Here is a 25,571-nt window from a genome sequence, read left to right on the forward strand (position 1 = left end):
TGATTTGTTTTATTTTACCTTAAATACCTCCCCCATCAAAAGCCAGGGTCAAAGTCAGAGATCCACTTTGTCTTTGATCTTTGGACCAAAATGACCTCGACCTTTTAACTCAGTCAGTTGACTTATTCTTTAATTCCGACCAACTTTGCTTCATAATGTCATAACAAAATGTTCATCAGTGAAAAATACAAAACTTGGCCTTGACCTTGCACCTTTGGACCCCATAACCTGGACCTTTGGTCAGTTGACTCCGTATTAAGTTCTGAACAACTTTGTTTTTATAATAACATACAAAAATTGTTCATCAGTAAAAAGATACAATATTTGACCTTGACATTGACCCAGTGACCTTGACCTTAAGTCAGTCGACTCCTTGTTTAATTCTGATTAACTTTGCTTCAGTGAAAAGATGCAAAATTTGACCTTGACCTTTGAACCTAATGATCTTGACCTTTGACATTCACTTTTTACCTCAGTGTGTCTTTTGTTTAATTCCGACCAACTTTGCATAATAATGTCATAAAATGCTCATTAGTGAAAAGCTACAAAATTTGACCTTGACCTCTGGTCAGGTGACTCCTTGTTTAATTCTGATCAACTTTGCTCCATCATGTCATAACAAAATGTTCATCAGTGAAAAGATGCAAAATTTGACCTTGACCTTTGAACCTAATGACTTTGACCTTGACTTTTTACCTCAGTGTGTTTTTTTGTGAACTGAACATCTTGACCAAGTTTCATGTAAATCGGTCAATAAATACCAAAGTTATCAGTCAGGAACAAAAATTTGTGGACAGAAGGACAGACAGACAGACAGAGTGATTACTATAGGGCACCCGTATCTCCGATACAGGGCCCTAATTATTTCAGTAGTTCTTTTAAAGTCATAAATGTCTTGTGACAGAAGCCAGGGCACTTGCACTGGATTTTCAGTTCAACAAGAAAATACTATTTTGTGTTAATCTTATAAGGAAAACTACTATGATGGGAGTCAATTACCGTATTTGACCATAAATAAGCCCTCTCTCTCAGATAAGCCCCATTCCCACTTTGGCAAATGTCCTGGGAATAGGGTTGGTGCCTGCAAATAAGTCCCCTCCCTAATTTTGTCTCCATCTCAAAAAAAATGTATGTCAATTTTTGTCTCTGACATAAGCAATTTAGCTAAATAGATTAAAAACAACATAAACCCAAGTTAAAATACTACAAATAACTATGTTTCTGAATTAGGCACAATAGTAAATAGCAAATAATAGTGACATATGTACTCTTCGTCGAGAACTGTGATTCTGGTTTTTTTTTTATAAAGAATTATGTATTCATGACTGAATTAAAGATGAATATTATAACACATGATTATGGAATATGATGTAAACATAACAAAGTATCAAGATATCTAGATGGCTTAACTTAAAACAAAACATCGTTCTGTTGGTGAAAGAACACCATACTTTCATTTTTTAACCGGTTGTTTATTTTGCAGATTTCAATGTAAAACGAAACATGTTGCTTGTACCAAATCCATTATATATATATATAGTTTGTACTGAAGTAGCAAATTATGAATACATTTTAGAATACATTTATGAGTTATTACAGAGAAGTAAAATCGTTTTCAAATTGATAATTTTGTTTTCATATCAAATCTTTCAGTCTCTGGGTAGTCATTTTGGAGTTTTGGTGTGGTATGAAAAGTAACTACACTTGGTCAGGATGTCATTTGTTCTTATTTTTGAGTTATTTGGTTCAGTAGAAGAAGAAAAAACACTTCATCTAAAAGAAATAAAAAAGACTCAGCCAATCAGAGGTTAGGGAGATGAGGGATAGCAACACCAGTATCTCACATGATCATTTTGAAATCAATAACAAATAAACATTTATTAGAATATATTTAAGACTGGATCTGTGACCCATCCACTGAATTTCTACCAAAAAGAGTAAGTGTTGTAGTGGTGACTTTAATAGGTCTAACATTGTCAGCTTTTTCAGCCAAGTGTATCAAATGAAAATTAAAGAAAATTGTCATTGTGAACAGTTTTTATTTCTCAATGTGCAAAATATAATGTTAGAATTTGAAAGCTGCACTTCAACATTCAGGAGTTAAATCCTTGTAGAAACCAATGTAAACATATATCGGGGAATAGGAAGTTGTTTAAAAATAGAAAAAAACATAATATCAAAAATAATCATTTTTACAAACATACACAAAACATTGGGCCTGTATGGCTCACCTGTCCCTAGCTGCGGGAACCGTAGCTTCCATGTCCGATTTTTATTTTATTTTATTTTTTATTGCGGTCCGATAACAATAATAAAAAATAAAAATTGGACATAGAAGCTACGGTTCCCGCAGCTAACCTGTCCCTATCTAAACTAGACAATAAATGAAAAGCTTCCATTTATACACAAAATATGTATTTTTCTAGCTATTTATCTTATTATAATTCAATTGATCCCACCTATATTCGGGTTAAGGGCTATGTCAAAGAGTCGACATGTCGCCTACAAGTCAGTTTGGGGGCGCGTGTTCCCAAATGACGTGTCGTTGCATGCAAGATAGCTTGCAACTTGTTTACCTCATATGACGAAATTTATTCACCTTCATACAAGCTGTCCTGGCTAGTTCCACAGCTTGGTGGGATGGTGCTGTCCTGGCTGTGAGCATGTTTATATATATATCTCCTCATGTAGATGCTTTAACAAGAATAATAATTTGTTCCAAATTTCGATCAAGGAACAACACTCGGAGGAAGGCAGTGGTATGGTTTCCAATGCTTAACCAACTGGCAGTGTTAACTCACTTGGACTTGTGCCAAGAAGAAGAAATATGCTGTACAGATACTGAGGTATCGGATAAGCTCACAGGACCCTTGTGCCTTTTGTAGTGAAAATTTGACGAACAGACAGATGCCACACCATGACATGGTCGTGATATGGTCGTTTGGGCTAGAGTTTATAAAATTCTACATTAAATGTTCGATGTTTTTTATATTTGTAATAAGTTAATAACATACAAAACAATAAGGTACCCTAAAATGAGATCAAACCTCCATTATACATAGATATAAAAATAAAATTCATCAACTGTGAAAGAATTAAAAACAAAAACAACACAGCAAACTTGCAGAATGAATGTGCTCATCAGATGTGATATTGTAACATTCTCATTAAACCTACAGAATGAATGTGCTCATCAGATGTGATATTGTAACACTCTCATTAAACCTACATAATGAATGTGCTCATCAGATGGGATATTGTAACACTCTCATTAAACCTACAGAATGAATGTGCTCATCAGATTTGATATTGTAACACACTCATTAAACCTACAGAATGAATGTGCTCATCAGATGTGATATTGTAACACTCTCATTAAACCAACATAATGAATGTGCTCATCAGATGGGATATTGTAACACTCATTAAACGTACAGAATAAATGTGCTAATCAGATGTGATATTGTAACATTCTCATTAAACCTACAGAATGATTGTGCTCATCAGATGTGATATTGTACCACTCTCATTAACCCTACAGAATGAATGTGCTCATAAGATGTGATATTGTAACACTCTAATTAAACCTACATAATGAATGTGCTCATCAGATGGGATATTGTAACACTCTCATTAAACCTACATAATGAATGAGCTCATCAGATGAGATATTGTAACACTCTCATTAAACCTACAGAATGATTGTGCTAATCAGATGTGATATTGTAACACACTCATTAAACGTACAGAATGAATGTGCTCATCAGATGTGATATTGTAACACTCTCATTAAACCTACAGAATGAATGTGCTCATCAGATGTGATATTGTAACACTCTCATTAAACCTACAGAATGAATGTGCTCATCAGATGTGATATTGTAACACTCTCATTAAACCTACAGAATGAATGTGCTCATCAGATGTGATATTGTAACACTCTCATTAAACCTACAGAATGAATGTGCTCATCAGATGTGATATTGTAACACTCTCATTAAACCTACAGAATGAATGTGCTCATCAGATGTGATATTGTAACACTCTCATTAAACCTACAGAATGAATGTGCTCATCAGATGTGATATTGTAACACTCTCATTAAACCTACAGAATGAATGTGCTCATCAGATGTGATATTGTAACACTCTCATTAAACCTACAGAATGAATGTGCTCATCAGATGTGATATTGTAACACTCTCATTAAACCTACAGAATGAATGTGCTCATCAGATGTGATATTGTAACACTCTCATTAAACCTACAGAATGAATGTGCTCATCAGATGTGATATTGTAACACTCTCATTAAACCTACAGAATGAATGTGCTCATCAGATGTGATATTGTAACACTCTCATTAAACCTACAGAATGAATGTGCTCATCAGATGTGATATTGTAACACTCTCATTAAACCTACAGAATGAATGTGCTCATCAGATGTGATATTGTAACACTCTCATTAAACCTGCAGGATTTCAGCTAGCAATGTGGCCTGCACAACGTCAAACAATATGGAACCCGTATATAAATGGAAAACATGACTGAATCTTGTCCATCAATCCAGTGGAGGAAGTGTCTGTGACCTCGTTAGATATACATGAACTCCATCATTTTCAAACATGTACCTTGACAGTTAACAACCAGTAACAAGATTTGGTGGAGTGCCATTGAAGGCAAGTTTCATTAATCCAGCCACCTTCGTTTAAAGGTAGAAATGGCTGAAATGTGAAACAGCTGGATAACATGTGGGACAATAAGCTAAATCTCTTCCAAAGAGAAAGACTCGATGGTGAAATAACCAAATTAGCGGTGACTGGATTATAGCGACTGGTCTGTACATAAATGTATACCAGGTATACCAGTATACTGATAATTAAATACCGTAGACTGAAAGCAGTATACGTGGGAGTGATCAGTATTTGAGAAAAATGTACAAAATTACAAATGGTCAATAATCGTGAACTGCATAGGCTATGTTCGTAGCTACTGAACATTGTATCATAAACAATTAATGGCTTGTGTCATTATTTATCTAGCTACTGAACATTGTATCATAAACAATTAATGGCTTGTGTCATTATTTATCTAGCTACTGAACATGGTATCATAAACAATTAATGAATTGTGTCATTATTTATCTAGCTACTGAACATGGTATCATAAACAATTAATAGATTGTGTCATTATTTATCTAGCTACTGAACATGGTATCATAAACAATTAATGGATTGTGTCATCTATCTAGCTGTCAACTGAATGACGGATCTGGTCAGGGTGAGAATATGAGGAAAATTTGAGGCACTTTGGGCTTGTGTATCTTGCCGGTTATTTAATAATGTTAGCAAAACAATTAAAGTAGAAATGCTTATCTCAACAAATCATGTAAGAATCAATGGGGTCATTCAGGGTTTTTATCATCTATTTGAACCATGAACATTTTAACAGTCCTTTATTCCTGTAAGCTACCAACAAAATATATCATGACTGTAGGCACTGTGGTTCTTAAGAAGAAGTTTGAGATTGTATGCCTACCATTATAAGGGGGGATATACATGTAGTGTTACCCATATCCGCCCTGTTCCATCCCAACCTGATCCATGCAGTGTCGTTTCTCCAGTGAATAAGAATACTTCCAGGGAATTGGTATTTCAGGGTCATAAGGTCGAAGCCTAGGTCACCATTGCTAAATATAGAAATTTGACAACCAATTCAACTTGGTTGCATCATTCTAGATACAAAGGCGTGCCATATATGTAATACCTCAAATAAGTGTTTAAAACAGGGTTCCGAGGTCAAAGTCAAGGTCACCAATACTATTTATAGAAGTTTGTCAAATAATGGCCATTTGTATTGGAGTGGAGCATCTATGTCATACAGACGTTTTCAAGTTTTAATCACCTTTGGCTATTGTGTCCTTCAATGTCGGTCAAGGTCATATATTTCACCAAACTTTAGAGCTCCTCATCTAGCACTAGACACAGGTGAAATATAAACTCTAGATAACATGGTTCATCAGGGGAAGTAATAGAAAGATTTTAACAAGTCTGACGCATGACCTGAAATAAAAGCGGGTCAAGGTAATGTTGAAAAAACTTGATAACTCTTCACTCAAGTGAGCTACATGTAAACAGAGGCACAATAAGGTAAAACACATTGAGTCCTTTAATGGCAATAATCTGGCACTCCATATTTTTATTTTAGTTTTTGTTTTAATTGCATTATGTAGTGACATATATATCACTTTCTTAGCTAGGTAGTCATTGATTTCTCTTTTTTAAATTAGTAAAACAACATCTAGAATTTCTTGGGGGTAAAATAAGAATCAAATGCAACAAAACAAAAAAAAGTTAAAAATTCTAGCCCTGCCTGTATCCTATCACGGTTGCCATAGTTACCTTATGTAATACTGTAATTATTTAGTTGTTATGATTTAAAGATATGACATATCCATTTGGGAAACGGGTAACATGGTTTCTGATCTTATCCCAACCTAGTTGTCATAACTACCATAATATGCTTCACCATACAACTAGTCCCACTCGGGCAACGGCTTCAAGTTTTGACAAGTCACACATCTGTTGTCACCCAAATTACAAAATATTGCATGCACCACTTTCATTGTTTGCCTGTATCTTCTGACTGGAGAAGCCCAGAGCCATGCCCTGCGCATTGGTTATGGTAGCCCCTATGTTCAGGTTGTACTTGCCCTTGAGCATCTGTTTGAGGACGGGGTTTGGTTTGAGTGTAGCAGCACTAGAGACTCCCTCTGGAACAAAAACAACATAGCCCCGTCGTGTAAACTCTACCAGATCCACCTGACTTTCTGTATAGAACGTAGTCAACGAGATGCCACGCCGAAAATCCCAAATCACAATCCTCTTATCTCGGCCAGTTGTTAGGAAGTGGGTACCCCTCTGGTAAAACTTGATGTTGAGAACAAAATTGTCGTGCTTCCGGACCTTGAACTTTAGGGAGCCATCCAGCATGTTCCAAATATAGATAGATTTGTAGCCACCGGACACAATACTTTGACTGTCCGGAGAGAAAACCGCTGTTATGACGGTCGACTTCTGTCCCAGCCGGAACTTATAGGCACCAGTCATCTCAATGACCCGGATACTTCCATCGATTGAGCCACACAAGGCAAGGGATTCGTCTGGACTGATCGCGGTACATTTGGCTGCAGACATATCTGTGTCCACTTGTGACATGTCCATCATTCCACATTCTGTGTTCTCTTTCATACTGACCACTACTGGGAAGTCAAACATACTGGACACAAACTGTAAAACAAAGAGGGTAAGTTTGAGGTCAAACTGACCAGGATGGTCAAACAGCTGGGCATACACTAGCTGTAACTAACAGGGGGAAAGGTTTTAGATGAAAATAACAAACAATTGTCTGGACCATTCCATGAATATTTCAAATGAATTTCTGTGAAATCAGTTCTGAAAATTTGAGTCATATTGAAAACAAACTTTTAAAATAGCAGTCAAGGTGGCCATATTGGATTTCAAATTGGTTTCTAATAACAAGAATTGATTAGGACCCTGTACTGATAATTTCAACAAAGTTCTGGCTTAATCTGTAAAATCTGGATTAAAGTTCAACTTACACGTTTTTACACTTCTGATTTTAAAATGACTCCAAAATAGCAAGAACTGTTAACAACAATACATCGTTCATTTCCATTAGAGTTTGGTGAAATCAGTTAATATTATTTAGCGATGAAGTTAAATAATTAAAAGACAATAACTTTACAATGTAAAGGTTACCTTGGTGCCGCTGGTGTTGATGGCCACTGAGTAGAAGGAGTAGAGTAGAGACAATTCTGTCAGCAGATCACCTGTCAAACAACGAAAATGATATCACCTGTCAAACAACGAAAATTAGATCACCTGTCAAATAACGAAAATTATATCACCTGTCAAATAACGAAAATTAGATCACCTGTCAAACAACGAAGATTATATCACCTGTCAAATAACGAAAATTATATCACCTGTCAAACAACGAAAATTATATCACCTGTCAAATAACGAAAATTATATAACCTGTCAAACAACGAACTCATATCACCTGTCAAACAACGAAAATTATATCACCTGTCAAACAACGAAGATTATATCACCTGTCAAACAACGAAGATTATATCACCTGTCAAATAACGAAAATTATATCACCTGTCAAATAATGAACTCATATCACCTGTCTAACAACGAAAATTATATCACCTGTCAAACAACGAAAATAATTCACCTGTCAAACAACGAAAATTATATCACCTGTCAAACAACAAAAATTATATCACCTGTCAAATAACGAAAAATATGTCGTCAAACAACGAAAATAATATCACCTGTCAAACAACGAAAATAATATCACCTGTCAAACACCGAAAATAATATCACCTGTCAAACAACGAAAATAATATCACCTGTCAAACAACGAAAATAATATCACCTGTCAAACAACGAAAATAATATCACCTGTCAAACAACGAAAATAATATCACCTGTCAAACAACGAAAATAATATCACCTGTCAAACAACGAAAATAATATCACCTGTCAAACAACGAAAATAATATCACCTGTCAAACAACGAAAATAATATCACCTGTCAAACAACGAAAATAATATCACCTGTCAAACAACGAAAATAATATCACCTGTCATACAACGAAAATAATATCACCTGTCGAACAACAAAAATATATCATATCATAAAACATCTGTATAACAATGAAAACTAGAATTTTGTTTTTGTGAACAAAAACATATGTCTTCCCTTATTAGCCAATAGAAAAACTCTGGTATAAAAAATTAACAAAGAGCCATATCGCTTTATATAGTGGGGCACGAGACTCGAATTTAGAATGCGACATTCCTACTTCCCAAGATACATTAAAACTTTGGCAAGTTTGGTCAATGTAGGTGAAATAACATGGAAGTTATGCTGTGGAAAACTTCAGTATTAATTAAACAAGGGCTATAACTCTGTATATAGTGGGGCACAAGACATACATGTAGTTCCAGTGCACTGCACACCTTTTGTGAGCGATGCAGATATAGTTCAAGCTTGATCAAGATATCTTTAACGATTTGAAATTTACGGGCCGGACAAGAATTTACTGAAAATATGCACTTATTTGACCTTTGACCTTGAGGTGATGGTCACAGTGACCTAATTCCATTGTACTGCACACCTGCTGTGGGTGATGCATACATACCTAAAGTTTCATCACGATATCTTTAATGGTTTAAAAGTTATGGCCTGGACAAGTTGCGATTAGAAGAACCAGTTTTTTACAATTTTCAGCCAGTATGACGATGCTTGAATTTTTTTATTGTGTTGATGGAATAATCAAGAACAGAAAGTTTAAAAGAAGCCATTAATTTTTTATTATCCTTCATATAATCTAAAACTTTTACTTCTGGTGAAATTTTGGCAGCTATTGTATATAGTGTGGACATGTTTAAATGTATATAGATATACTCATTATTGCAGATTCACCGTATCTTTGATGGTTAAAAGTGACAAAAATGTTCACTAATTTACCTTTATTGACAATTACCAAAAGTTTGACTGGCCAAAGATTTCCCAATGTATAGTAATCAATTTATTTGTTTAACACATTTTTTTTAAATATCAGAGTCAAAAGTGTAAAACTAGTACATGATTCTGTTTCTCACCTGTTCTGATATTCCAGATACTACCCTTGGCCTCCATTCCTGCTTGACCAGCCACAAGGATGTCGCTGGCCTCGGCCATACATGACACGTCATGTTTACACTTGACAGACTTGTGGATGACCTCTGTAAGAAGAAACATTTTTCTCATACAATGTTAGTGATGGGCCTCAGTAAAGTATTCAACATTACTTAGTAGGCCATTAATATTAAGCCAAAATCAAGAGCATCCATTCTCCAAATCTATTTATCAGTCAGAGCCCTTTATTGTATGTCCCTATACATGTAATACCTCTATAAAGGACAAAATAATTGGGTCTCAAACTGTGGACACATAATTCAGCAGTGTTTTAACTAAACTCAACATATCATGAAATGCATTTTTTCTAAATTTTTAAGTTCACTGATGCTGACCAATCTATTTTAAGACTTGCTGGATTATAATTTTTTGCAGGATGTAACCAGATGACAGTCAAATTTCTAAACTTAAGTATATTTTTGGATAACAACAGTCTGGTTCTCAAGTGGAGCAACAATCTATTTCTTGATTATTATAATCTATTGCTGGATGACAGTATTTTTTTTAAACTCCCAGATGAAGAATTTAAGATTACAATGTATCATCATATTCATAGAGGATCTGACACGAGTGTTCATGTAATATTGAATTTATTGAACAAGTTTATTAATTTCATATGAAATTAATAAACGAGTTTGACAAATTCAATATTACATGAACACGAGTGTTAGATTCTATTTATTATATAATTCGAGAAACACTCTTTTTCCTGACACGTCTCCTCTATATAAATTGTGCTGATGGCTGACGAAAGGACGCATTACATGCATTTTATTTGGAGCTCGCTGCGTCACAAAAATAAGTTTCAGAAACTTTTTCCCCAGAACCTTTTCAATGAACAAACAATCATATTATATTATACAGGCTATTTCCGTGCAATATTGCCGTTCAATAACAAGAGGCCCAAAGGGCCTGTATCTCTCACATGAATATGTTTTAAATAATTGGTATGAAGTAAAGATATAGCACTCCATCGTAGGTGCTGTAAGTACATATGAAATTTCAGAAAGATCCATCCAGTACTTGAGATATAACGAGAATAAACTTCAAACAGAGCCCCACCCCTATGCCCCAAGGGTGGTCATACCCACCGTTTATACAAAATTGAATCCCCTTGGCCAGAGGATGCTCCAGACTAAATAAGGATAAAATCCCATAATCCCGATGGTTGAAGAAGAATTTTAAAGGTTTTACCTCTATTTCTCCTATTGGTCCCTGCCCTTCTGCCCCCTGGGAGACACACTGACAATGGAGCAAAGCCCAGACACATGTAAAGACACACTGAATATGGACCAAAACCCAGACACATGTAAAGACACACTGACTATGGACCAAAACCAAGACACATGTAAAGACACACTGACTATGGACCAAAACCAAGACACATGTCAAGACACACTGACCATGGACCAAAACCTAGACAGATGTAAAGACACACTGACTATTGACTGAAGCATAGATACATTTAAAGACACACTGACTACGGACCAAAGCCCAGACACATGTAAAGACACACTGACTATGGACTGAAGCCCAAACATATAGACACACTGACTATGGACTGAAGCCCAAACATATAGACACACTGACTATGGACCGAAGCCCAGTCATATGATAAATCACATTGACTATGGACCGAAGCCCAGACATATGTAAAGACACACTGACTATGGACCGAAGCCCAGACATATGTAAAATCACACTGACTATGGACCAAAGCCAAGACACATGTAAAGACACACTGCCTATGGACTGAAGCCCAGACATATGTAAAGACACACTGACTATGGACCGAAGCCCAGACATATGTAAAGACACACTGACTATGGACTGAAGCCCAAACATATAGACACACTGACTATGGACCGAAGCCCAAACATATAGACACAATGACTATGGACCGAAGCCCAAACATATAGACACACTGACTATGGACCGAAGCCCAAACATATAGACACACTGACTATGGACCGAAGCCCAAACATAGAGACACACTGACTATGGATTGAAGCCCAAACATATAGACACACTGACTATGGACCGAAGCCCAGACATATATAAAGACACACTAACTATTGACCGAAGCCCAGACATATATAAAGACACTCTGACTATGGACCGAAGCCCAGACATATATAAAGACACACTGACAAAGTGATTACTTCATATCTTCCTTTCTCCTTACTCAGAGAACTCACTTGTTTGTATGTCCCATACTTCAATGTTTCCCTTTTTCGAAGCGGCCACCACAAGGTCACCTGCTGACCCAACCAACAACAAGGACAGGGGTACAGATGTCATGGTCACCCGGCTCTTTACCTGGTTGGACTTGAGGTCTTTAATTACCATTTCTCCACTGGACAGCGCCAGGTAAATCTCTCGAGCATCACTGTTACAAGTAAACAAAACAAAACAGAATATACTTTATCTCAATACAAAACTGGTAACAGGGAAGGAGTTTGAGGGAAGGAGTTTGAGGGAAAGAGATGTAGAGAAAGATTGAGAGGGAAAGAGTTGACAGGAATTCCACAGAAGTGTTGTGTAATGCAAATGAAATGACATAACGAAACAATCAAACTAGAACAATGGCAGGCCCTTCTTACTGACCACTACTTTCCCTACCAGCTGACCCCTACCTCCTGACCCCTACTTTCCCTACCTCCTGACCCCTTCTTACTGACTCTACTTTCCCTACCTCCTGACCCCTTCTTACTGAATACTACTTTCCCTACCTGCTGACCACTACCTCATAACCCCTACTTTTCCTACCTCCTGACCCTTCTTACTGACCCTACATCCTGACCCCTACATTTCCTACCTGGTGACCCCTACTTACTGACCCTACTTTCCCTACCTCCTGACCCCTTCTTACATACCCTACATTCCCTACCTCCTGACCCCTTCTTACTGACCCTACTTTCCCTACCTGCTGACCCATTCTTACTGACCCTATTTTCCCTACATACTGACCTCTACTTTCCCTACCTGGTGACCCCTTCTTACTGACCCTACTTTCCTTATTTGATGACCCCTACGTACTGACCCTACTTTCTTTACTTCCTGACCCCTTCTTACTGACTCTACTTTCCCTACCTGGTGACCCCTACTTACTGACCCTACTTTCCCTACATGCTGACCCCTTCTTACTGACTCTACTTTCCCTACCTGGTGACCCCTACTTACTGACCCTACTTTCCCTACATGCTGACCCCTTCTTACTGACCCTACTTTTCCTACATGCTGACCCCTTCTTACTGACTCTACTTTCCCTTCTTACTGACCCTACATTCCCTACCTGCTGACCCCTATAGCATTAGTGGTCAAAGTCTGCTTAAGCTCCTCTTCAAACATTGGTATCAGTTTAGAGGCTATTTCCGTGTCGTCACAGCAACCCTCTGTTGTCGTGTTAAACTTGGCCATGACTTTGTTGAGGTCCCAGGTTTTCACACAGTTGTCCTTGGAAGCAGATATCAGCTGCTTCATGTCTGAGCTCTACACATAAAACAGTTATATTTCTTATAATTATGAGGCCAAGGGGTTGACAAAGACAATATCTTTCTGTCTTAGTCAAGAATATTCAGGTTAGACCTGAAATTCTAGAAAGGATTTGGATGAACAGTTTAATGGACTAAATTCTCAGAAATTCTATAACAGCTTTGCTTATCTCAATAAATGAATATAAGTGGGCACACCATGGCATCAAATTTACTGACCCCATCTTCCTCAACATTCATCATCATTTTTGACTGCAGCCTACAGATTTAATAGTGACATAGCCTGACATGACAAGCCAAACTCTTAGATTTGCCGAGGTGATTAGCTCAACAGAATTTCAGCTTAATCCAAACATAAATTTTCAAGATGGCACGGTCAAGCTATATTAAATTTTAAATCAGCTAAAAATTTGACTGCTATATAGGACATTATATGTAAGAAACTAACCACTAACACCTGTAACACGTCCATGGTGTGGCTATTTAGGCGGCAGAAGGGGATCACTGATGAGTTCGGGGCATCCACGCTACCACAGTACGATATATGTATCGCTCCATTAGTCCCGTGGTGTGATGACACAGCAAAGATCTTATCCGAGCCAAAAAGTTTCAGACAATGCATGCCCCAAGAGTCATTAAACAACTCTGGTATTGTAGCCTTGGTAACCATGTCACCACTGCTGACGTCCCAGATTTTCCATGCCTTGCCGTGCTCACCGCTACTGCAGGAAGTGGTGGAGGTGGCAGCAGATACATAGCAGTGTGTCGGATGAAGTGACAAAAGCGTGAGACGGTAGGATGATCCACTGTCCAAGGTGTGCAGGAATTTTCCTGTTTCAAGGTCAAACATGCACAGCTGGCCTTCAAAACGGTAGCCATCTTTCCTGTAGATTAGGATATTACCGTTAGTTATTATAGATGCATTTCCAATGTCATCATATTCTGAGAATGAAAAACTAAACTTGTCCATCTCTTCTGTATCTGGCTGTTTTGCATCAAACAGAAATTCGCCTTTTTCAAGATTCCACACCTTGTAGTAACCATTTATGTTGTTAAACACGGCTAGAAACTTCTCATCAGGGGAGATAATCAGATTGAACACCTCATAAGTCTTTTTCTTAGACAGAAATTGATTTTCACTACCTTCATTGTCCTTGTCTTGATCTGAGTTAATGACATCCTTTTCTCGTTGATCTGTGTCCAACACATGCTTGATTTTGTTCACACCACCACGAGTATCCGTGAGACAAACATATACTTTCGACACTGAAATTATAAAATACATCATATAAACTTTATTCAGATCTTGAAGAGATCCTTCAAAATTGTCTATAACCCTTTTTTTAGTCATGCCCTTCAGCACCCACAAAGGAAAGGGGCACAAATTCAACAAAACTAAACCACCTAGCTTACTCTAATGTTGCTTCTCATATTCTCATAAATTTGTCTGAAATTTGGTTGAAATCTGTTTGGAATAGACGAGGTATTTGTCTGTTACTTGATATTCTATATAAACTCTTACTGTTGGAATGGACGAGGTATTTGTCTGTTACTTGATATTCTATATATACACTTACTGTTGGAATAGACGAGGTATTTGTCTGTTACTTGATGTTCTATATAAACCCTTGCTGTTGGAATAGACGAGGTATTTGTCTGTTACTTGATATTCTATATAAACCCTTACTGTTGGAATAGACGAGGTATTTGTCTGTTACTTGATGTTCTATATAAACCCTTACTGTTGGAATAGACGAGGTATTTGTCTGTTACTTGATGTTCTATATAAACCCTTACTGTTGGAATAGACGAGGTATTTGTCTGTTACTTGATGTTCTATATAAACCCTTACTGTTGGAATAGACGAGGTATTTGTCTGTTACTTGATGTTCTATATAAACCCTTACTGTTGGAATAGACGAGGTATTTGTCTGTTACTTGATGTTCTATATAAACCCTTACTGTTGGAATAGACGAGGTATTTGTCTGTTACTTGATGTTCTATATAAACCCTTACTGTTGGAATAGACGAGGTATTTGTCTGTTACTTGATGTTCTATATAAACCCTTACTGTTGGAATAGACGAGGTATTTGTCTGTTACTTGATGTTCTATATAAACCCTTACTGTTGGAATAGACGAGGTATTTGTCTGTTACTTGATGTTCTATATAAACCCTTACTGTTGGAATAGACGAGGTATTTGTCTGTTACTTGATGTTCTATATAAACCCTTACTGTTGGAATAGACGAGGTATTTGTCTGTTACTTGATGTTCTATATAAACCCTTACTGTTGGAATAGACGAGGTATTTGTCTGTTACTTGATGTTCTATATAAACCCTTACTGTTGGAATAGACGAGGTATTTGTCTGTTACTTGATGTTCTATATAAACCCTTACTGTTGGAATAGACGAGGTATTTGTCTGTTACTTGATGTTCTATATAAACCCTTACTGTTGGAATAGACGAGGTATTTGTCTGTTACTTGATGTTCTATATAAACCCTTACTGTTGGAATAGACGAGGTATTTGTCTGTTACTTGATGTTCTATATAAACCCTTACTGTTGGAATAGACGAGGTATTTGTCTGTTACTTGATGTTCTATATAAACCCTTACTGTTGGAATAGACGAGGTATTTGTCTGTTACTTGATGTTCTATATAAACCCTTACTGTTGGAATAGACGAGGTATTTGTCTGTTACTTGATGTTCTATATAAACCCTTACTGTTGGAATAGACGAGGTATTTGTCTGTTACTTGATGTTCTATATAAACCCTTACTGTTGGAATAGACGAGGTATTTGTCTGTTACTTGATGTTCTATATAAACCCTTACTGTTGGAATAGACGAGGTATTTGTCTGTTACTTGATGTTCTATATAAACCCTTACTGTTGGAATAGACGAGGTATTTGTCTGTTACTTGATGTTCTATATAAACCCTTACTGTTGGAATAGACGAGGTATTTGTCTGTTACTTGATGTTCTATATAAACCCTTACTGTTGGAATAGACGAGGTATTTGTCTGTTACTTGATGTTCTATATAAACCCTTACTGTTGGAATAGACGAGGTATTTGTCTGTTACTTGATGTTCTATATAAACCCTTACTGTTGGAATAGACGAGGTATTTGTCTGTTACTTGATGTTCTATATAAACCCTTACTGTTGGAATAGACGAGGTATTTGTCTGTTACTTGATGTTCTATATAAACCCTTACTGTTGGAATAGACGAGGTATTTGTCTGTTACTTGATGTTCTATATAAACCCTTACTGTTGGAATAGACGAGGTATTTGTCTGTTACTTGATGTTCTATATAAACCCTTACTGTTGGAATAGACGAGGTATTTGTCTGTTACTTGATGTTCTATATAAACCCTTACTGTTGGAATAGACGAGGTATTTGTCTGTTACTTGATGTTCTATATAAACCCTTACTGTTGGAATAGACGAGGTATTTGTCTGTTACTTGATGTTCTATATAAACCCTTACTGTTGGAATAGACGAGGTATTTGTCTGTTACTTGATGTTCTATATAAACCCTTACTGTTGGAATAGACGAGGTATTTGTCTGTTACTTGATGTTCTATATAAACCCTTACTGTTGGAATAGACGAGGTATTTGTCTGTTACTTGATGTTCTATATAAACCCTTACTGTTGGAATAGACGAGGTATTTGTCTGTTACTTGATGTTCTATATAAACCCTTACTGTTGGAATAGACGAGGTATTTGTCTGTTACTTGATGTTCTATATAAACCCTTACTGTTGGAATAGACGAGGTATTTGTCTGTTACTTGATGTTCTATATAAACCCTTACTGTTGGAATAGACGAGGTATTTGTCTGTTACTTGATGTTCTATATAAACCCTTACTGTTGGAATAGACGAGGTATTTGTCTGTTACTTGATGTTCTATATAAACCCTTACTGTTGGAATAGACGAGGTATTTGTCTGTTACTTGATGTTCTATATAAACCCTTACTGTTGGAATAGACGAGGTATTTGTCTGTTACTTGATGTTCTATATAAACCCTTACTGTTGGAATAGACGAGGTATTTGTCTGTTACTTGATGTTCTATATAAACCCTTACTGTTGGAATAGACGAGGTATTTGTCTGTTACTTGATGTTCTATATAAACCCTTACTGTTGGAATAGACGAGGTATTTGTCTGTTACTTGATGTTCTATATAAACCCTTACTGTTGGAATAGACGAGGTATTTGTCTGTTACTTGATGTTCTATATAAACCCTTACTGTTGGAATAGACGAGGTATTTGTCTGTTACTTGATGTTCTATATAAACCCTTACTGTTGGAATAGACGAGGTATTTGTCTGTTACTTGATGTTCTATATAAACCCTTACTGTTGGAATAGACGAGGTATTTGTCTGTTACTTGATGTTCTATATAAACCCTTACTGTTGGAATAGACGAGGTATTTGTCTGTTACTTGATGTTCTATATAAACCCTTACTGTTGGAATAGACGAGGTATTTGTCTGTTACTTGATGTTCTATATAAACCCTTACTGTTGGAATAGACGAGGTATTTGTCTGTTACTTGATGTTCTATATAAACCCTTACTGTTGGAATAGACGAGGTATTTGTCTGTTACTTGATGTTCTATATAAACCCTTACTGTTGGAATAGACGAGGTATTTGTCTGTTACTTGATGTTCTATATAAACCCTTACTGTTGGAATAGACGAGGTATTTGTCTGTTACTTGATGTTCTATATAAACCCTTACTGTTGGAATAGACGAGGTATTTGTCTGTTACTTGATGTTCTATATAAACCCTTACTGTTGGAATAGACGAGGTATTTGTCTGTTACTTGATGTTCTATATAAACCCTTACTGTTGGAATAGACGAGGTATTTGTCTGTTACTTGATGTTCTATATAAACCCTTACTGTTGGAATAGACGAGGTATTTGTCTGTTACTTGATGTTCTATATAAACCCTTACTGTTGGAATAGACGAGGTATTTGTCTGTTACTTGATGTTCTATATAAACCCTTACTGTTGGAATAGACGAGGTATTTGTCTGTTACTTGATGTTCTATATAAACCCTTACTGTTGGAATAGACGAGGTATTTGTCTGTTACTTGATGTTCTATATAAACCCTTACTGTTGGAATAGACGAGGTATTTGTCTGTTACTTGATGTTCTATATAAACCCTTACTGTTGGAATAGACGAGGTATTTGTCTGTTACTTGATGTTCTATATAAACCCTTACTGTTGGAATAGACGAGGTATTTGTCTGTTACTTGATGTTCTATATAAACCCTTACTGTTTGAATAGACGAGGTATTCGTCCGTTTCTTTCGTTTCAATGTAATCCCTTACTGTTGGAATAGACGAGGTATTTGTCTGTTACTTGATGTTCTATATAAACCCTTACTGTTGGAATAGACGAGGTATTTGTCTGTTACTGGATGGTCTATATAAACCCTTACTGTTGGAATAGACGAGGTATTTGCCGGAGCTGGAGGCTGTGATACAGTGTGCCTCATGTTGAAGTTCCATAGGGGTGGCTGACTTGGACTGGAATACCTGGTCGTATCCTCTCGTGTCCTTTACGTGTATGTATCTATCAATAGAAAGGCGTTTCAGATCTCTTACAATCTACCAATTGATATATACTGTATTTGGACAAGTGTAGGAACTGTACACAATTATAATAGAATTACACAATCATTGTTTTCATCTTATAATATAAATTATGTACTCAAGATTAATGATCACTGTTATAACGATTTGCTCACTCAATCTGGAGTTTAAATATCCCCAAATAATTAAGGCCTGATTGATCAAAATATCATTCAGCAAAAGACTTGCTAACTTAGGGTGTTTTCAGAGGAATGGTCTCTTTACAAGGGGATATTTCATAGGTGTGTCTTCATATGAATACCTGTAGTCATAAAATTATTTTCCATGTGAATGGTCTCTTGTGTGTTTTCAGATGTGCTTTCTGTCATAAAAGGGTGTTACGTGGTCTATTGAGAGATCTGCCATGAAATATGATATCTACATAACTTATATTGTACATACTTGTTCCCGGCCATGAAATGTGATATCTACATAACTTATATTGTACATACTTGTTCCTGGCCATAAAATGTGATACCTACATAAGTTATATTGTACATACTTGTTCCCGGCCAAGAAATTGACAGCCATGAAATTCCTTGTCAGTTTGGTCATGAACACACGGCTTCCATTGTCTGCTAGGTCAAACATATGGATGAAGGTGTTGTCAAATCTTGATGTGGGCGGAGTCAGGACAAACAAGTGATTGACATCCTCCTGTAGGTACATCACATGACCCAAGTCACGTGACATGGAATCTGGGAATCAAATGTTAAATACATGTTGTCATACCTCCTCCCAGTAACAGAGTAAATAAAAGTTTATTTCTGTCCTGCAGCTCAATTCCTTGGTTACATTTTCACAAAATTATGAGAAATCAATAAGAGTTATTTCCCCTGAAGTACTGAGTGACTGAAGCAGAACCGTTGTTAGTATGCCTAGGCTTTTTATTTCAAACGAGCAGGAAAATATGAGCATTTCCATTCGGTAAAATAACCTATTTATTACCATTGTGGGAAGACATGAAAATATGTAACTTTTCAGCACGTCATATTGAGTTGGTTAACAAATATTCTTACATCCCTCAAAGAAGGGTAATCAATGCGTAATCAACATAAAACATATAGTTCCTTTACATACAGGATTATCACTTTCATATGATATTTATATATCTAGTAGAGAATCTATCATTTTTCTGTGGCAGAGAATTAGGTATAATGAGGCTCTGCCAAGTTGTAGCCTCAGCTCTAAAACATTATCTCAAAAGTTTCTGTTTACATCGCACACCTGAATAAGAAAGGAGGACAAAAAATACCATGAAAGACCACACTTACTTTCCGTCAGGTAGATCTCAATGTCGATGGTGACCCGGAGAACGCCCCCTGGTGGGGGCATACAGAAGGACCGGGGTGCCAGTAGTGGGGTAGAGGTTGTGTCACACCACTCCTGGGCCCCCTTTACCAGACTGTGCAACCACTTTGTCTTAACTGTTCTACCAAGTCTGGCCATCAGCTGTTTATCAAATATGTGTTTATTACTTTAATTGTCACTGGTTCCCACAACAAGGGACAGAAAAAGACACCAATGAACAAAAAAACACTGACCAGATATCACTGTTAATTAAAATATGTTTCACCTTATATAACATTTATTTTGCCTACAGGAAACCAGGGGAAGTATTGCAAGCAATCCTAAGTCCCCCACCTCTGGACAGACTTCAGTATCAAACATGGACAAAGGGCCATAACTCTGTGTATAGTGAGACAGAGACCAGACTTCGGTACATGACACTCCACCAAAAGTAATCACAAGAATAGTGAAGGTGAAAATACATTATAATAACAGTGACTTTGAATTTTGACTGATCATGCCCATGTTCAAACTAGTCAACAAGTATACTGCAAAGCAAGCATTCCCGAAAGTTTCATTAAAATCTGTCAAGAAATACAGTCGATAGAGTGATCACAATAAGTTTGACAGTGAAATCATATTATTAGTAAGTGACCTTGACCTTAGACTGATCATACTCATGTTCAAACGTGTAAAAACCTACCTCCAAGGTAAATATACCTGTGACATTTAATCTGTCGAGAAATACAGCAGCTAGAGTGATCACCATTGATGTGTGACCATTTATATTCTATTTTTAGCAACAATGACCTTGATCTCTAACCAATCAGGTCTATATTTGGAACAGTCTAATGTTATCAAAGGCAAACATATCAAAGAAGTTTCAATATAATTTATCAGAAAATACTGCTGCTAGTGCGATCACAATGAGTGTGTCAGTGAAATTCTATTTTAACTAAGTGACCTGGACATTTTACTCATCATGCCTCCATTCAATGGCGTTAGGTGTGACAAATTTGAGAAGCCAGGTCTACATAATAATCTTCCAACACCATTTGTCAGAGCTGTAAACAGTTTATCTTGAAGAACAAAATTATTGAACAAAATAGTTTTTTGAGAAATTTAGTTATTTCTTACTGGCTACAAGCTGGGAACTGGAAAATAAAATCTATCAGATGGGATAAAGTGTACCTGTATTGGAAGGTTGTTAGTGTCCTTCCGGATGATGTTGACACCCATCAGTAAAACTTTGTGAACAAATTTGATGTCATTGTAAATCTCCTCATCCAGGAAACCCTCTGTATCCATGGCAACCAAACACAGACGGAGATCCTCAATTACCTCAGCAACACCAAGTGTTTTACATTTGGCATATAGGAAGTTGAAATTGCAAGCTATGATGTCACGGAACACCTGATAGCGCTGGCATTTGATGAGGTGGTAGGGCAGTTCGATGAGTTTGCGTGTGTTGTACATGTTGTGGCAGTATAGGGTGGGCTGTTCCGGTACTGAGCGGACGGCGTTAGGGTACGACGCCGTCTTCTTTTTGTATAACTTCAGAGCTTTTCGCTTCTTATACCAGACTCCCTGGAAATAGTCTGCCAGTAATACATGTATCTTCACAGCACGATCCTTCGAGAGATACCGTTCTGTTGCCATCTACAGAAATCCAGGTAAAATACTCGTGAGACAATTATGAGACGACAGTAACACAAGGTGTTGGAATATCAGTATTCCCTATGGTCGCAACAGTGGTATTAGGAAGACAACAATATCTTGGCGACTGGTCTACAAAGCATAAACAGTATAACTCATCATCACTTGTATCTTTTTAGAGAATTACCCAGAAGGCCAACACAGATTAACATTAAGAGCCAACAACCTTTTTACAATACATTTGTATATGTAAATGTATATACAATGTAATCTTTGAACTTGTCCTTAACACTTACCAGTATACAACCATGAGCCAAATTAGGTGAAAACCTGTGCATAAATAGGATAGATGTCGTCTGGAAAACAGTAACTAATGGGAACTGAGGAAGTCCCTGTGATCTCATTAAACAAACACAGGTTCTGGTCATCTTCAAACGTCGCCTCTGCCTTACCATTATTGCAAATTTTTTTTTAAAAAAAAGCAAAAGAATGTTATAAAAATATAGGACTATTGCCTGAAAAATACCCAGTTGGTGACAGATATCTAGACAGAAAGATATTTTCAGTTGATCTGTTTATAATGAGGAGATGTATTACCTCTGTGAACTGACGATGGTACCAGGAGAGTACAGAAGTCATACCAGACCTGCGTTCAACAAGGTAGTCTAGTACACTGAAGAGTGCCCGCGTGAGGACAGCCGACGGGAAGCGGATGTTTTCTGGGTCTGGAGGTAGATGGTACAAAAACGTGTCTTGCAGAACTTCATCGTCTAGGGAGAGAATGTCTTCGAGCTCCGACAGTGATAAGCCATCACGTGCAGCACTCAGGTAACCTAGCAACACAAATACAACTACTGTAGCAACGAACTCTACAGTTTGTTCGTATGTAATATAACAACACCGATGTTTACTCAAACAAAGGAGCAAAATTAACAACTTTGGTAGTTCACATTTCTTACTGAATTAAATATATATCAGAAGGGCAACAATTGCTCCCTGCGACAGAGCTTTTTTTCCATCAGAATCTGTTAGCCATGCAGAGCACTGAGTGTTCCCCATATTGATGTCAACTTTCTCTCTCAAGACATTTTAACATCTCTTAAACGGTTCTTAGAAAATTGTTGTTTGAAGTTTTTACCATATTTGACCCCTGTGACATGAAACTTGGTCAAGGTCATTTTAATCAGGGAACTTTATAGCACACCGTCCCAGGTACCTACAGGTCAAATATCATGACCTTAGGTTCCCAGTTCTTCAGAAGAAGTCATTCAAAAGAAAAAGTTGACCGACAGACGACGGACGGACGACAGACGGACGGACGAATGCCGCAGTATGGCATAAGCTAGGTGAGCTAAAAATAAGTTTCGGCAGACCCGATACATAATGGTAGGTCTATAACAGACTATAACTGGTAATTACTGGTGTTCGTCCCATCAACACTTACCATATAAATGAGTTATAATGATTTCTCCGTGTTCTTTTTCAATGGATTCAAAGAGACGAACAATGGCTTCCTTGATGCTGTTTCCAACAGCTGTTTTGGACATGGCAGTAGAAGATTTCCACGTTACAGCCCGGTCAGCCAACAGCTTCACGTAAAGTGGCTGGCCTACCTTCGCAGTCTTGTCCAGCAGATGGCGCCACTGAAGCTTTGTAAGTCGACGACTTTTTTCTTTCAGAGCATTTTTTATCATGTTTTCTGAAGTTTCTTGTGACAAAGAAGGAACGTGGATCATGCAGTCATGTGAAGGTAGTAGAGAGCGGAGGTTTTCCAAACAATTGTTGTGTTGAGGTATGGCTGACACGACAATGTGAACACCAGGTGGCACCTTGAGAGGCAGCCAATGCATGGTACTTGCATGGTCAGTCAGCTGAAGCTGGTCAACAGAGTCTAGAAGGATAACCAGTGGTCGGTCCTTGGTCTTAATCCTCCACAGCAGAGCTAACATATACTGAGTGAGAAAGTGGAAATCACTCTCCAGGTCAAGGTTCAGAGGGGGCTTCACTTTGTACAACACCCAGATCTGTAGACAGATGCCCAGAAGTACGTCACGGATAGAAGACGAATTGGCTGAAGTTCCCAAAAAACGTACGATCTGAACAGAATTCGGAAACCATGTTTTACTAAGTTCAGCTATCTTTGCCATCACTGATGTTTTTCCTGACCCCGAACTGCCATAAATAGTGACTGGCCGACAATAGGTTTTCATCGCTGGTAAGCGGATCATTTCAGCTTTTGGGTTTCGGCTAGGGTCATTTTCGTGATCAAGGTCAAGGTCAGCGTGATTGTATATTATACCCAGCTGCTTCAATCTTTCTTTTATTCCTTGATGTTCTGCTTGAATCTGTTTGAGTTCATCCAAATCTTTCTTGGAAATTTGTCCATCCAATGACTGATATAAAGATACAACAGAAGATGTATCCATTTCATCTGTGTCCTTTTCCCTGTTCTCTTTACTTTGACCTTCAACATCAGTAACAGTGTGAGTTGCCATCATTTTCTGTCGGACTGTTTCCAGCAGACCAGCTCGTCCACAGAACACTCGACTTTTATGATTGGCGAAATGTAGATGCTGTAGAATCTCTATATACATTTTTTCATTGATACCAAAATGTTTGCTGTCTTTTTTTTTCAGTGATTTTTCTATCATCCTTGTCATCTTGATCTCGAAATCTTCACACATGTCGTTGAGGTAGTTCATGTGATCTGTGTTGCTGGTGTCCACTCCTACGGGGGTCCTGCATACGAAAAATACACCATTAAAATATCCCTTTCCTTACACAAAAACCTTATATATACACAGTCAATCCACTCTTACTCAAGCTTGTGGGTCCAGCTCAATTCTTCAAGGAATACATGCATGGTATTCAACGAATCCAAGGTTATTTTAACATTGTCATGGATCGATCCAGTGGGACAGCAGATTAGCTCAAACCCTGCTCATGTTGCAGATAATAGATGATAAAAAGAAGAAGGGAGTTGAAGGAAGATTACAACATTCGATCAGAAATCAAACTTCTCAACAGTTAAAACATATATCGTCATCTGTATTTATAGTAAATACAAAATAAAGAAATGTATATGCAGCTAATATTATTTAAATACTCCTCCATGTACCTATCATGTGACCTATGTCCACCATACTGTGCTCTGTTACACAGAATTATACAGAAGTACAAAAAGTGAGGTACTATTAGATATTTCGAAAATGAAGAAAAAAGTTAAATTCATATCCTGTAAACATTCTCATTTCAGCACATTCAAATTTTAGTGTTTTATCAAATTTGAACAGAAAGTACACTGACGAATTGCCACACCCATAAATATACAATACAATGTGGGCACTATAATAAGCCTGGACTGCAGTCTGTGCCTCGAGGCTTGTCTTTGGCATGCAATAGTTGTGATACACAAGGTGTGACTCCCTGTGTGGCAGTCTGTGCCTCGAGGCTTGTCCTTGTCTACAATAGTTGTGATACACAGGGTGTGACTCTCTGTGTGGCAGTCAGTGCCTCGAGGCTTGTCCTTGGCCTACAATAGTTGTGATACACAGGGTGTGACTCCCTGTGTGGCAGTCTGTGCCTCGAGGCTTGTCCTTGTCTACAATAATTGTGATACACAAGGTGTGACTCCCTGTGTGGCAGTCAGTGCCTCGAGGCTTGTCCTTGGCCTACAATA

The 25,571-nt window shown here is 37.4% G+C and overlaps 1 protein-coding gene across 1 annotated transcript; it reads right to left on the reverse strand.

The window, feature by feature from the left end:
- Positions 1 to 3,660: 3,660 nt before the first annotated feature.
- Positions 3,661 to 24,632, reverse strand: LOC110460510 (NACHT and WD repeat domain-containing protein 2-like). The gene is made up of 12 exons (XM_021513455.1): positions 23,337 to 24,632; positions 22,490 to 22,725; positions 21,428 to 21,895; positions 20,221 to 20,398; positions 19,449 to 19,644; positions 18,754 to 18,887; positions 13,720 to 14,537; positions 13,073 to 13,269; positions 11,976 to 12,166; positions 9,702 to 9,824; positions 7,782 to 7,852; positions 3,661 to 7,289 (listed from the first exon to the last, which is right to left on the reverse strand). Exons 1-12 carry the CDS (start codon positions 24,592 to 24,594, stop codon positions 6,597 to 6,599), a joined length of 4,563 nt encoding a protein of 1,520 aa, XP_021369130.1. The 5' UTR covers positions 24,595 to 24,632; the 3' UTR covers positions 3,661 to 6,596.
- Positions 24,633 to 25,571: the final 939 nt, after the last annotated feature.

Source organism: Mizuhopecten yessoensis, unplaced genomic scaffold (assembly GCF_002113885.1).
Source record: "Mizuhopecten yessoensis strain PY_sf001 unplaced genomic scaffold, ASM211388v2 scaffold10413, whole genome shotgun sequence".
NCBI lineage: Eukaryota > Metazoa > Mollusca > Bivalvia > Pectinida > Pectinidae > Mizuhopecten > Mizuhopecten yessoensis.